Source organism: Pygoscelis adeliae, unplaced genomic scaffold, assembly GCF_000699105.1.
Source record: "Pygoscelis adeliae isolate BGI_AS28 unplaced genomic scaffold, ASM69910v1 Scaffold84, whole genome shotgun sequence".
Lineage (NCBI taxonomy): Eukaryota > Metazoa > Chordata > Aves > Sphenisciformes > Spheniscidae > Pygoscelis > Pygoscelis adeliae.
This window is the reverse complement of record NW_008824754.1, coordinates 4333749-4348963: the sequence shown is the minus strand read 5'-3', so window position 1 is coordinate 4348963 and position 15215 is coordinate 4333749. Positions and strand designations below refer to the sequence as shown.

General features: G+C 40.7%; 1 protein-coding gene across 1 annotated transcript in view; it reads right to left on the bottom strand.

The window, feature by feature from the left end:
• Positions 1–15215, bottom strand: part of TENM4 (teneurin transmembrane protein 4) — a 619397-nt gene that overhangs the window by 188347 nt on the left and 415835 nt on the right. Inside the window, exon 9 of the mRNA XM_009323472.1 lies at positions 2974–3144. Within this exon, the coding sequence (XP_009321747.1) occupies positions 2974–3144 (171 nt within the window). The remainder of the gene's footprint in view (positions 1–2973; positions 3145–15215) is intronic.

Genomic DNA, 15215 nt, shown 5'->3' with positions numbered 1-15215 from the left:
CAAATCATTTCGTGCTGATAGAGTACAATTGTACAATGAAAATCAACTAGCTTGATTCCGAAGGGGATTACTTTATCAACTTGATTGTTAATATTTATTTGGCATACTAAAAATTACTTTTCACACTGTCAGGATTAAAGGAAACCGTTCCCATGTCTTCATGCAAAGTTTCTTATTCCCTTATTGCAAGATGAAAAGATTCAAGATTCTATTAAAAAAAGAGCTAAAGACGTCCCATGTTTTGGTTCAAATGAAGGATATATTTTTCTGATTACTACTGATATGTTTTATAGATTCTTAGAAATTCAGATGAAAACCTAAAGCATTTGATATGCGTGCTGATTGTTCATTAATAAAGACTGTACATCGGAGTGAATCAGGGAAGGTGAGAATTTAACATGATAGATGTTGCTATGCAAGAGAGAGCCTGGAGAAAATGAGCACAGTATGTATTCTGCCTGTACAGAGAGCAGCGCTTGCTCATGCGAGCAAAAATGCTTCTGTGATTGCAAAAGACAATTTCACAGAAATAATTGTTTGTACACACAATTACAAAGTTTATGTCTCCTCTTGGTGGACAGTTGTATGTCTGAGAAGCTGATATCCTAAGAGCTGTTATATCGTGTTGCCAGCAGTTGACATTTATCCTGATACAGAAGTCCAAAGAAAGGCTCTCTTCACCAGGCTGAATTCAGCCCCTGAAATCCATCTGTGTTTCATCAGTTTTTAACCTACAGTAGGATCAGGCCCTATGCACTGATACTTCATCAAGAAAGTACAATAAGAAAGCCATTTCAGCTTCTAATCAGAAATTAGGTTTTAATCAAAATATCTGACTCCTTAAAATTAACTTCAGGTCTGAATTAATAATTGGGCTGTCAATTACTTTGCTCTTTCCACACATTACCTTGAACATTTTAGTTGCCGTAGCAACTATTCCTAATTTATTTGGATAACAAAATGAACTATTTCATTTCAGGCCTTGCTGAATTTGCTTGTATTTTTGACAGCAAGGTACCCTGACTCATCAAAACACTTAAGAGCACACTTACATTTCTCTGACTTCAATCGCAGTTAATTACATGCTTAAATGTCATGTGATTAAGTGCTTTGCTAAACAGGGATGGCCTTAGACACAGGTAAATGCTGTGCTGGAGCACAGCCACAGACGAGAAGGAATGACTATTACTGAGAATTGGCAAGACATTGGTAATGATTCATTCAGATCAGCTGTAAGGATATTCTAACACATTCCAGCCTATTTCATTGGGATCAAGAAGACTTTCAACTATATTTCAATCCATTTTTTAATAAATTTCAATCACATACATTCTGGTTTAGAATAGCAGCCATGCAACACTGCTAGTCCAGAATTAGTTGCGTAGTCACCTGATGGGGAGAGAGATGCATTTTAAGGCTGGGCAGTGTTACTCCTGCAACAAAGATGTTGTCCTGATGCGTTTTTTAGTCAGGACAAGGTATCCTCCTCTAAAGCCTACAGATTCCCTAAGATCTTTACGAAGCGCTGACTTGAGGGGTCTTCTAATGACATAACTAGGGTATTTCCCAGATTTCTCTTTTAGCAGAGCTTTTTGGCAGCAATTAAAACTTCTGCTGATGTCACTGTAAGCATGGCTGAAAAAGAAATCAAGTGGAGGTCCTTGATGTGGACGGCAGCTTTGGATACATCCATTTATTTTCATTTTTACTTTTAAAAGGAAATGAGCAGATCAAAACTAGATATTTCAAAAATAAAACATATGGCAAATTAGAGGGGAAAAAAAAGGATCTGTCATGAAGTATTTTTGAATACAACAGCAGGGATATCTGCAGCTTGCTGTACTGTCTAGTAAGGTTTGCTGAGAATAACCTGCTTAGCTGATTTTTCCTTGTAGCAACGTTGCTAGTAAATACACTGTTTTAAGGAACACACATAATTATGGCCTTTATTTGGACTAATAAAGACAGATAAGCTCTTAAAGACAAAAATGCTACAATTAATTTAAATTAAACATGTAAACGTAGGCTCTCAGCCAAAGTCTAGGGAACTCTGTGGAAACTTTTGAGTTCAATGAGTTGCCAGAACAGTAGCATACTTCTTAACTCTTAGCCACAAAACTTCTTCCCCCAAAATAACTACCAAAACCAGCCAATGACTTCAATTTTACTGGAATCTGTTAACCTCGTATAAAGAAGCTTGACACACATACAAAAGAGCTTTCTGAAAATTTGGATTTCTCATTTCTCCAGCTAAGTCTTGGGAGAGATAAAACACCTCTCCTTTGCAGAGCTTACAGGTACTTTTGGCAGTGCTGCCTCTACACAAAGCACAGTAAGCTGTAAAGCTGCTGGATAATGCACTGCTGAACTGACGACCCATCAGTTGCTTCTAATTTCAGTTAAAATTGCAAACTGTCAACATCGTGATACTTTGTGGAGACTAGGCCTTTTATCTGCCTACTTTTGCAAAGAGATGTCCAACTCTGGAATGCCAAAACTCACAGTGTAATAGCTCTTAGTAAATATTTTGGTGCTCAAAACATTTGGTACTAGGTGGCAACGAGTAGGTAAACCCAAACATTTTTGTACTGCTGTAGAGAAAACTTGATTCAATGCTCCAGGAATCATTTAATTTTCAAGACACAATTTTTTTCCCATGAAAACAGCCACCTGAGGCAGGATTTTCATGATGGCCTTCTGTAGCCTGTGAGATATGGTACAGATGGTTCCACCTTGAGAATGCCTTAGATGTGTGGTGAGGGTTGCACACAGTTTTATCACATTAGTGGACACCAGAAGGGTATGAAACTTAGAAACATACGGAAACAAGACCGACGACTACTAGTTCTAGACGTGAAAGACTGGAAAAAGCACCTGATGATGGCAGCATTGAGGGTAATGGAACATGAGATTGGATGGCTGGAGTTCAGAGGCAGACAGAAGACTCACAACATGGACACACACCAACCATACCTTCACTGGTTCCTTTGCCTTTCCTGTCAGGTAACTCTAACCCTGTGCCCCCCGAAGGATATAAGGAGACGTCCGTTGGCACTGGCCAACTGCTGGCTGTGTCTTCCGTGATTTCATACATCTGCCCTTCCATCGGCTGCAGGTGCCAGTTTAGGCCAAACAGGTGCATGGCTGTGGTAAGCAATGAGAAAAGTCATCTTTTTCTGTTTGGGAGAGTTTCAGAACTACAGGGGCACTTTCTAAACCCTCGCTCCACTGCCTTATTAGCGGTCATTGCTTTAGGAGAAGAATGGGATTAATGTAATTAGACAGCCCCTGCTGCTTCTACCATACCAACTCCCTAGGTCTTTCCACCCACTTAAACTCATTTTAGATCACCTATAGCAATCCACTCTTCTTCTTCCAGTAGAACCACTCCTGCCTTGTGGCCTGCATGAGAGAATAACCAGGCACAGTGTTTCAGAAAGCTCCCAAGGCTGGTGTGACAATGCAGTGAACATAGAAATACAAGGAGTATTATTTATGAACATACCAATAAATCCCAGGAAACTGCATTCTGGTTTGTTTTGCTGTATTCATAGCATATTATATAGGTTCTTTTTTTTTTTTTTTTAACCCACCAATTATACACAGAAGCTCTTATAGACATCTCTGACAGTTTTTCCTGAATAAGACCAAGTAAAAACTAAGGCCATTTAAGATCCATCTTGCACACGTGCCTTTGTGCTCAGCACCAGGAATGTGAGCGACTATGACTGAGCACTCCGTAATACAACTCAGCTTCTCCTATTCAGATCAAAGATACATCCTCAAGATTTGAAAACAGGCAGCACCATTTAGATTTGTGTGATATCAGGGCATAGCTCTCTGTAGGTTTCTGGGCCATGCAAAGTCATCCAGTGCACACATGATTCTATTTCAAGGCATTACATAAAGACAAGTGAAGTTAAGGAACAAGACACAATACTTAAAAAGCAAACACATGTATGAGGTGTATGGAAAATCACATGCTTATACAACTGATACTTGCCCCTTGAAAACAGAAAGCAAAAGAATGTGGATTCCCATATCAGTTCTTCCATCCCCAGCATAAACATTTCATACTCAATCAGTATCCAGTTTAGCTTCAGGCTCTACACAGCTAAATGATCTGATATTTGCTACACTTGGAATGACATTTCTTTTTTAAGGGAACGCCTTGATATTTTACACTATAATTTCTGCAAGAAACTGTACAATAGCACTAGCATCACAGCCATTTAACATAAAACCAGTAAAGAAACAGAGCATTTCCATGGCCTATAGTTCTCATTTTATTCACAAAGATACATCTGAGCTTGGCAAACACTCTCAGGGACAAGTGGTTAGTTTCTTTAAACCTGTGCATCAGGAAAAAGCTTTTCAAGAGGATTGAAAAGTAATCTGAGTAGTTCTCCAAAAACAGCATATTTAGGCAATTTACCAAAATCAGTGATTTTTTCCACTTCAGTCTCAATTAGGTCATCTACCATTTACTAACATGAATAAGCTTGTCTTTGCACTACTACAACATCACAAAACACGAGAGCAAAACTCTCCTTTTACCATGTAAGCGGGGACTGGGTTTGTTAATGAAGTCTTAACCATTAAGAAAGAAAATACTCTCCTATAACTCCCAAACAGCAAGGAAGCACAGCAAGGAAAGTCTCCAAGGACCTGTTCAAAACTCGAACATTTTTATATGGGTACACATACCAAGAAGGAATGCTACCAACACAACTGGTAATTCAGCCAGGATACTTTAGGCAGAGTGGCCAGTATTTTCATCTGAAAGGAGTATATTTACTTGGCAGAGAAACTGTGCAAGGGAAGAGAGGAAATCATACTGGGAGCAAGGAATTTGCACCAAGCATTTGGCATAGCTACGTTTGCATAATATCTTTGTGTTTATACGACCCTCATCATCAGAGTGCCTGGGCACTTCATAGCTATTAACCTCATAAAACCTCATCAGGTAGGAATCGTTATTTCTACTTCACAGAAAGGAAGAAGAGAACAGATTAAAGGACTGACTCAGTTCACTTGTTTGGGCATTAAAATGTGATTGTGTGTTCATTTAACTTACTCTATGCTCACAGGTTCACAAGCCCTAACAGGCATTTCACGCACTCCTCCTCCAGCAGTTTTTGTGCTAAGCTCAGTACTGGATGCTGCCTGAGAATGCCATCCAGGCTGGACCTCTCCATGGACCAGAGTGTTACCCAGGTGCCAACGAGCTGTTACAGAGCTCAGGGGCTTAGGTGATAGGGGCATGTGCGAGTTCCCATGTTTAACTACACAGATGCTTGTAGTTCAAAGCAGAATGACAACTGTTCAATCCTCCAAACTCAGGCAATCCTAGTGTGTGATGACCCGTGAGAATGAGATGTACACACAACATGCACACACATCCTAGCAAGCAGTCCGTATGCCTCTGCTGGCCCTAAGTGCTTAATCCCAACTCCATCTGCCAGACGTCTTTGTATTACAATGACTTGCATGAGCCTATACCGGGCACCACTGGTTCAGGCAGGAATTGAGCCAGTGGTTGTTTTTTTCACCGCACCATTTGAATTGCTCTACCCTTTGGATATCACAGTATAAGTGCCACACAGACTCTTAGGAACACATCGATTCCCCCAATCAGTCAATTTCCCCTCCTCTCCTTTGTAGGAATTTGTTTCTTGTAGATCATTATTTACAGCAAGAAAATAAAAGTGAAGAAGTCAGCATTGTTTTAGGTGTAGTGGGAAGGCTATGAACATTTCTTCTGGGCACGCAAAATGCATTTAAAAACACCTGAGGGGAAATGGCTAATGAGGAGAAAATCTTGCTTCAATCTAAGGACCGAAATGGTAGCCTGGAAGTGCTACGGCTTTTCTGCACGTTATCTGTCCCCTTGAGCAAGTGAACCAACTGTTCCATGTCACCATTCATTCCTAAACATTTTAAAAGTGTCTTACAATGTCCCAACATAAAAAATATTACAGAATTATCTGTAACTTAAACACTGTCTGTGTTATCACACAGAGATAAAAGGCCTGCATTATGATGTTAACTTTTCTCTTTGGTTAATAGATTTTGTCTAATGTAAAAAGCTTCTCGTGTACATTGATCCCATCATCACATAGATCATAGAATCAAAGAATTGTAGAATGGTTTGGGTTGGAAGTGACCCTTAAAGATCATCTAGTCCAACTCCCCTGCCGTGGGCAGGGACATCTTCAACTAGACCAGGTTGCTCAGAGCCCCGTCCAACCTGGCTTTGAACATTTCCAGGGATGGGGCATCCACAACTTCTCTGGGCAACCTGTGCCAGTGTCTCACCACCCTCATAGTGAAGAATTTCTTCCTTATATCTAATCTGAATCTACCCTCTTTTCATTTAAAACCATTACGCCTTGTCCTGTCACTACAGGCCCTTGTAAAAAGTCTCTCTCCATCTTTCTTATAAGCCCCCTTTAAGTATTGAAAGGCTGTAAGAAGGTCTCCAATGATGACCCATGAGAATGAGATGTACACACAACATGCACACAAAAGTGCAAGAATCTGAGAAACACAGAGAATTATTTGAAAAGCATTTTGATTACTAAATGGCTTAAAAAAGAATTCAGAAAACAGAGTGCAAAAGCCTGGAGCTAGTGCTCTATTCAGGGTTTCTGATTTGATGTTTCTAAGCACAAAATAAAAGCCTATAAATATTCCCACCCATAAGGCAAACAGACATCATGCAATTTCTGCTGCAGGTAGGTAGTAGCCAAAAAAGCCTTCCTGAAACCAGAACAAAGAGTCAGATTTACTTTGGAAACACACCCTCGTAGCAGGTATGTTATTAGGAAATCATCTGATTAAGTGTTTACCATTACTATCTTCCAAATACCAACAGTGTCTGATTGGCAAGTTCTTGGAGGGGGGGGAGAAAGACCACAATCGAGGCACAATCATATACTTTGAAGTGTTAATGTTCCTAAAAGCAAAGTGAAGCTGTAAAAATAGTTTGAGATTCCTGATGTTCTGAGTCTCCAGGTCAATTGAACCCACTGTTGACATTTTCTCTGGCTTTTTTCTTTTCCTCTGCTCAGCTAGATGCGAGATGTGCCTCACAAAGAGCAAATGTCCTCCTAAAAGCCCCAATGTCCTTCTCCCTCTCCCTCCCCAACATCATGCTCAGTAGATATTCAGATATTGAAGGCTCCCCATGTATTAAAAGAGCACAGTGCAATTAACAATCATTAAAGTGTACCCTTTTGTAAAACACCATGTAGCTTTCACCGCCTAGGAAGCCTCATGACATGCTCTTTGCAGAAACTTTGGTTATATTTCCCATGGCTAATAAAATTCTTTTGTCTGCCTTCTCTTGGAATGGAAACAATACTTAGGGGAAACCCTGCATGTGTCCTCTCTGGGCTGTTTCAGCACCAACAACTTAGATAATATAAAGGCATCTGGGGCCTCTGGCCCATTATGCTCATGTTTTGACACCAAATCTTCGACTTGCACAACCTTTAACTGTAGCTAAGTGCTAGCAAAAAGTGCCCTGAAACTTGCTGAGTGGGGAATAGAATTTTCTGTGGCAGAATAAACCACCTTATCCTCAGTCCTAAGTCACCTCTGGCCGCCCTCTTGGCGGGGAAAACAAGGAAGCCAAACTCCAGTCCTTTCAGGGTTTGTTTACTTCGCTGCATTCAGCATTTCAATGATGGCAGTCTGATGTGGCTATTCATTTGCTGGACTCGGATTCACTTTAGCAAAGCAAATTTACAAACAGTTTAGCATCAGCTGAGCTATTTAGCCATCCAAATAAATCAAAGTTCATATTGGTGGAACCAAGTATTCAGGATCATGATTCTTTAGGTTTTAACACATTATCTCTTTCTGTATTGCATTATTCCTACTCCATAGCTGTTTGTGGAGGCCACAAGCAACATTAGCTGATGCTGTTAAGCCAGATAAAAAGGAACATTGTTTCAAAGTCTGTTTTGAAGAGACCCAGGCTTTTGGGTATCTTTGCGTTATTGCCACTTGCTTATGACACAGCAAAACAGTAAAGTCAAAACATCTTACTCAGCAGAGTAGAGAACAAAGAAACTGGTACAGCATTTAGGATGAAAAAGGACAAAGAAAGATAATAATTCACATGGTCAACAAAATGGACATCTCTTGGGACAGGTTGATGGAGCAAAGGAGTTAGCAGAGAGAGGCAGATGATTGTGATAGATCACAGGGAGAAGAAAAGACAAGACATGCTTACTGAAGCGTATGAGACCCCCAGAAACCACACCAGTCAGCAAAAAAATTGAAAAACACGTGCTGGCCCTTTATTAGCTTGTTGCTTTGCCCAGTGCAGCAAGCTAAGTGTAATAAATAACCAAACCAATCAATTACGATGTTTGAAATTAAGGCTACGGCTCAAGCCACCAGCTGCTTCGACAGTGTTTGTTAAACGCATTCTCACAGCGGCTCACAGGCTCTGCTGCTGCCTTCTCGCCTGTCCTCTCAGAGCTAAGTCCTGCAGGTACTGCTGCTGGCCTGGTGACTCCTCACCCGGGCGAAGCTCCTAGAGAAGCTAAGGAATGAATAAAGTAACAACTGTTCTACAGTTAACAACCGATCTTGCCCTGAACCGTGAAAAAAGAGTTTCTCATAATGGAAGCTCAACAAAAAGAACAAGTTAATCATCACCACCATGAGGATGGTGCGCAGCCTGGATTTTCAGCGAGCCTGGAGAGTAAATGGCATGCAGGCAAGACAGAAAGTCTTTTGGGCTTCTCATTTGAAAAACCTAGTCAGCCTCTTCGCACTAAGAATGCTCCATGTTTTGAATCCGTATTTATCTAAGGATGTCAGTATATTTCGCGTAAATAACACAGGGAAGCGCACAAGCTTTGGAAAAGCCAGGCTTTTCTGCACAGCTGCTCCACCCTCCTCAGCTCAGCTGTACTAATGCTGGGCTCAATCTGGAGAAGAGTTTGGCTCCACTGCTCCACTGGTTTCTACAAGCACCTCACTGTACCGGTGACAGCAAAGCCAAAGCCAACACAAGCCAAAGGACCACTCCTGGTAGGGAGAACAGTTTTCCAAAGCCCCCCAGTGTGGCATGGGGCAAAGGAGAGAATGGGAAAAGACAGTGTGAGAAGGAACAGCTGAGAGGCACTGATGCCATAGTGAACAAGGCTGAAAATGCGAAAATAAGGGGAGGAAGGTGAGAAAAATACAAAATGAGAGAAACTGAGAAAAAGAAGAAGGTTAGGAAAGAGCAAAGGAGAGCTAAGGAAAAAAAGTAAAAGGGACTTGAATAGGAAAAACAGCTGGAGCTCAGGCAGCTGTTGAGAAGACATTTATATAGCTTGTTTCTTTGCTCTCCCCTCTTTTTGTGGAATCAATCATAAGATATGTGGTGGTTACATATTCCTCTTTAACCTTCAGGTTCGACAATAAGACTTATAAAACAACATACTCTCTAAAATGAGACCTGAGGTTTGCATTTTCTCCTAATTGAAAAAAAGCTGAATTCCACCACTGAATTACTCAGGGCTACTTTTGACTCAAGTAAATTTATTGCTTTCACTCCTGTCTCTGGAATAAACTTGACTGTAATTATCTGGATAACTGTCTCTCTCTACACTGAAATTATATGATTTCTGTAGAAGTGGGAGAATTGACTGTTGTAGAATTAATCATGTTTTTGTGACATTCAGTGTTATGAAAAGGAGCCTTTCAGCATGAAATAATCACTGGTTTGTCAATCTTCAATAAATCAAGGAAGAGGCACACAAGATTAAGGAGAATAGAAACAGTAAAACAAACATTAAAAAAAGAAATCAACCAGTTTGTTTTTCTTACACCACTGTTCCATTTCAGTGCTGGACAAGGCTTCTGTGTCCCAGCGTGGCACAACATACCAACACAGCAAGAGTTGAGGACTGAAGTGGTTCTGTGGCCCTGCTGGTGTCGGAAGAGGGTAAAAGCAGCAAGCCTGGATGCAGTATATTGTACCCGCTCTCCTTGTTTGTAAAGTCAAATCCTGGACCAGACAGATCCAAGCTGTTGTTCATCTAAGGGCACGGGACACTTTGAGTGTTGCAGCTATTTAATACCCAAGTACCTAACAGGTTCTCAGGTCTGGAATTGAAATCTAGGATCCTGACTAAAGATCCCAATGCTTTGTAATATCATGAATTCACACCATTTACACACACATACCCGGGTCACTGAGCCAGCCGCTGTGGGGCAAGGAGAGAGGGATTCCTGCAAGGCCAGTTCTTGCATGGACTTTGGCAGTTACCTTGCGACCAAAAACTCTGCACAGCGCTCTGTGTCGTTTCTAGCATCTGAAATTATTGCCTATGCGTAAATGCTTTCCTTCTGTGGCTTAAAGCCCTTACTCAAGGAATGGAAAACCACACCAGGACGGGACTGCAGCCGTGTGGGAACAGAGAATCCTGCACACAGCACTCTCCACAACCCAGCTGGATCGGGGCTGCTGTGCAGTTAGAAATGTAAAATTAATAGGTCACCAAGGAACGGAGTCCAAAAGGCAGCTTGATTACATGTTGTTTAAGTGAAGACTCTCAGCTTGTGGCTGGGAGGTCCCATGGCTCTGCTTCCTGGCCTGTTGATTTATTTGACACAAGACGATTGTTTAGAAAAATAAAAAAAGGCAAAAGGAGGGACATTTAGGGTAATGCTCACTATTGTAAATTCCCCATCTGGCCCCCTTCCTGACTGCTCAGTGATCCACCTTCAATGAGAAAAAAAGGTTTACAAGCCTTCTTCACAGACTGGGGATAAAGACACTCTGCTGGGCTGGGCTGCGAGTTCTTCATGCTGAGAACTGGAAAATCTGTATCCACCCATCCCCGGGTGAAGGGATTAGGATGAAGGATATAGATGATAAAAGAGGGATAGCTGTGTTGTGTTTCTTTGTGGGGTTTTTTTAGGACCTCAAATGTCCTAAAGTAAGAGATAGGTGCTTTCACAGCCAGCTCAGTATAGACACATGCTATGGGACGCATCCAGTAATACCTGGGACCCTGCCTGCTGCCTTGCCATTCCTCCACGTTCAGAGCTTAAACTATGCAAGTACCAGAAGAGGTTCTTTCAGAGGCAATTCAGGTTTCCTCCTTCCCTCAGTCAGAATCACCATGTGCAAAGGAGGAATTCAAATGATGGAGAGCTTCCTACCTCTTAAAATTTTGCCACCAGAATGGGAACTGCCTCTCAGGAAAACAAAGCAGCGTAGTAATCACCTAAAATCCTGGCTGCAAATGCATTTACTTGCTTGGATTTGACACAAACCAGTTATTCTTTGACTCCTCCTGACTGAAGAGCTGTATCAAAGATTTCCAAGATAGAAGCAGATGGTCTACCAAATAGTATTAGTTCCTTCTTAGGAGAACACTTTATATTTTAATTTAGTTCCCAATTGCTCTTAATAGGGACGAAAAAAAGCTTCCAGCTGAAGCATTGCATTTCTGTGAAACCTTCAAGGAAGTGACTAGAAAGACATGTTATAAAATGAAGCCGTTAAACTCAATGTTTGTTCAATGCAAAGAGTCAGCACTTCCTATTCAATGTCTTCCTAATTACCCCCGGGGATCAAAGACTTTCAAGTGATTGCCTGTCCATTCAAACCGCTAATAGATGATCACTGGCCCCTCCAGTGCTATAGTAGCTTGCTGGATGCTTGTAATTTCCTGCAGGAAAGGGAAAATGCAGTTTTAAATGGGTATATTTAAATATTTTTATAGGTATTTTTATGAGGATTTTTAAAGTGTCAACCTATAGTAAAAATAGACATAAAGGTGGTGTGGCTTATCCAAGGAGCTGTCTGCTTAAATACAATCTGTAATTTCCTTCACCATCTACACCGTTGTGAAAGTAGAATAGGAAGTTGAACGATGGACCTCACAACACTTTGCTGCTATTAGGCAGCTTACTGCACCGAGGAAACTTATTTCAGCCCCCACAGCTCTAGTAAATTTGGTGTTACACATGCTCAGGCCTTTCTCAGTAAAATATTTTCCCTTCTAGATACCCTTTCTGGCAGAGACCATATTGCTATAAATATTACTGATACATTTCTTCAAGATCAAAGTCAATTATAAGATGGTCCCACTGTACCTCTAAATGGAGTTTTAATTTGTGTGTATAATATTAGAAATAATGGGTTTCCCATTGGGGTACTCACTTCAATTAGAGAAATGAGGACAGGCAGCCCTACCAGAGGGCCTCCTACCTTGCTTTGCAATTACTCAAATTCTGGGCTAGCCTATTGTGGACAGTATAATTTTACAAATGCCGTTTCATTACACACATATAAACTGTGAGACCCTAATTAAAAAGGGTGTAATTTACATAGGTAAATCAACAACCTCTCACATGCTTCCTTCCTTATTATCTCTACCAGATATTATCAGAAAACCTGCTTTCCCAAATTAATATAATAGGTTGCTTAAAGTCTAAAAAATACAGTTTGCTGTTTAAAAGTCACAAACAATACCTGTCTCCTTCTATCACCCCAGCACAACAGAGGTGGGATCAGAGTTTAAATCTAGTATCCCAGTTTAAGGGTTAAGATCTAAATATTGTTGTAGAATTTGATGCGTGAGCTGATCTCTCAGATGGCCGTCTGCTCATCCATCCTTCTGAACATGAACATGATTTTATTATAAAGACAAGTAAATGATTTGAGTGCGCTGCTCGTGATTTAATCCTAAAATCAGCTGAAAACGGCATTAGTGTTATTAGTCACCATGCACATTCTAATAGCACCGGAGCTCCAGTTGGGCTGTGCTAGTTGATGTAAGAAAAGTTAACAAAACTACAAACTCTGAATCCCTTGATGTCCAAAGCACGGGTTTAACTTGAGCTTTACTTAGCCTGAATAAATCTAGCAACTTCAAGACCATGATGGAGGTGCTTCAAATTCAGTACGAATTTACACCTTTGTAGATCAGGGCCAGAGTGCTCATCAGCATCGTCAAAACTGAGCTCTAAAGCAGAATCCTTTCAGCTTGGTGACTTTTTGAAGAGATTTGAAGAAATTTAACTTGCACATGTACTCAGGAGCGTCTCATTGTTTTAACTGCTTCGGACGACAACTGCATGGGTATATTTAAAGCAAGCTAAAAATGTTTCAATTTATTTTTTAATTTTTCTTTACATAAACTTGAAAAACAAGCAGATTGTTCCAAGAGTTCATTTGGAGAGGGAAAAAATCCTTTTTTTTTCCTGTACAAAAGCTCACCAAATGGATACAAATGTACAGTCTGGGAAATCTGATAAAGTGGGTGACACAGCACAATTAATGATACTAGAAATTTTTTTTCTGTCCAGAGACCATGGGCAAAATCCAGCACAGTACTTTCAGGTACTATAAATCTAAGTGAATGGTTCAGATCAGTGTGAAAAGCTCTCTCAATAACGAAACTTAACACAACCTGATGATTTGTTCCCTTGGTCTTAGAACTAAATCCAGCACATAGATTAAGGCAAGTGCTGGCAAGTGCAACCCACAGTGTTCTCTTAAAAGGCCCACAGCCATCTTTAGATTTAATTACACCTAAAAAAAGCATTTGCTAAAGAAACTCAAAGTTCGCCAAGTCAAGCACTCAAAAGTGAGCAAAGAACAGAATTAAGATTGCTTGTGCGATTTTAGATCAGCGCCTGTATGCATATGTACTCTGTAATAGCCTTTAATTCCCTCATCACAGGCTATTTTTTTTCCAACTGGCCCAATGCTGAGCAGAACAATTGCACAGAAATTGCCACTCAACCCTGGCAACTCCAGCATTGTAGCATGTTCAATGGCTTTCTAGGGATGCCATATGTGCAGCCTGGTTGGTAGCAGTAGGAGGGGATTGGAAAGGGAAGAAATACGCTCAGTGCAGACAATTTTGCTACCGCACTCTAAATAGGTCCCTACTGAGCATGTGTGAACTCAGATTTTCTAGTTTTGTGGCAGCCAGCTCTGTGTGGATCAGGGGTATGATAAAGCACACGCTATTCTTTGTTCTTCCTAATAGAAAAGAGGTGTCACAATTCCCCACTACCTTCACGCTTCTGCAATATGAATATAAAATAACAGTAGATCCAACAGCAAAGTTTTGCATAAGTGAATGACTACATTGGCAGTAGGGATCCAGACCCCTACTCCCACCAGTCTATTTAGGGTATGTTCACTTGTGATTACTTAGGCCATGATAATTTTGTTTCATCGTTAAATACGAATGTATCCAAGTGCTTGCTCAGGGACATAGTACACTGCCTTGTCCCTTCATCCCCAAAGACTACATTTTTAGTAGTGAATTAAACAGTACAATGCAGTGGAACTTGATAGTCTATACCATTTATTTGTTAGAAGGGACACTACCATGATTTTGGCTGTGGTCAGCCAATACCTTCTGAGTTCCTGCAGACAGTTCAGCTAGCAAGGACTAGAGATCATTCTCAATAGATAGTTTGGGTGGGACCATCCATAAGAGTTGGATGGTATAGAAATGCACCCATTCTGGACCAGCTGGATGCCCAGAGTGGTCCCATGTACGTGTTTCACAACCTGGAGTAGCCCATGACCCAGCTTGACTGGAGAAGGTACACTAATATAAATAAACTATTACTGACCACTTGGATTAATACTGCTTGGAATATCATTGTGCTTAAACTGTGGGATTTTTTTTCACCAAAAGTCTCAGGAAGCCCTTTTGATGCCTGATTTCATTATCATTTCTGCCATAATTAAATGAGATTCTGCTCCACTGATAGTCCAATTAGAGTTTCTTTTGAAATACCTAGTGTAAGCATAGCCATCATCTCTGCTAACTGCCTTGTTCTGCTTTGCTTTTTAAAGAGCCTCTTTGCATAATGAATGATGCTACAGTTGTACTAGGCAAGCAAGGTGCGATGTTGCTGCTGTGCTACCATATTTGAAAACAGCTAACATATGCTGTTCTCATCATCCTTCTAGGCAAAAGCTTCTGATTGCAATAAGGACAGGCTTGGAAGTTAAGGTATGATAAAATCAAATACAGCGGAAGATAGGAAAAGCTGGTGATGCTGGGAGAGTTTATTAGTTTTTCACTTAAACACAGAGATTCAACAATCTCTAAATATCTATTTATTGAGCATCAGATTCTGATACCTCACAGTGAACTGCGTAAGTGGTCCTTTTGGAGCTTTTAAGTTTCAGCATAAACAGTGGTGTTGAAATCTTGTCACAGAGG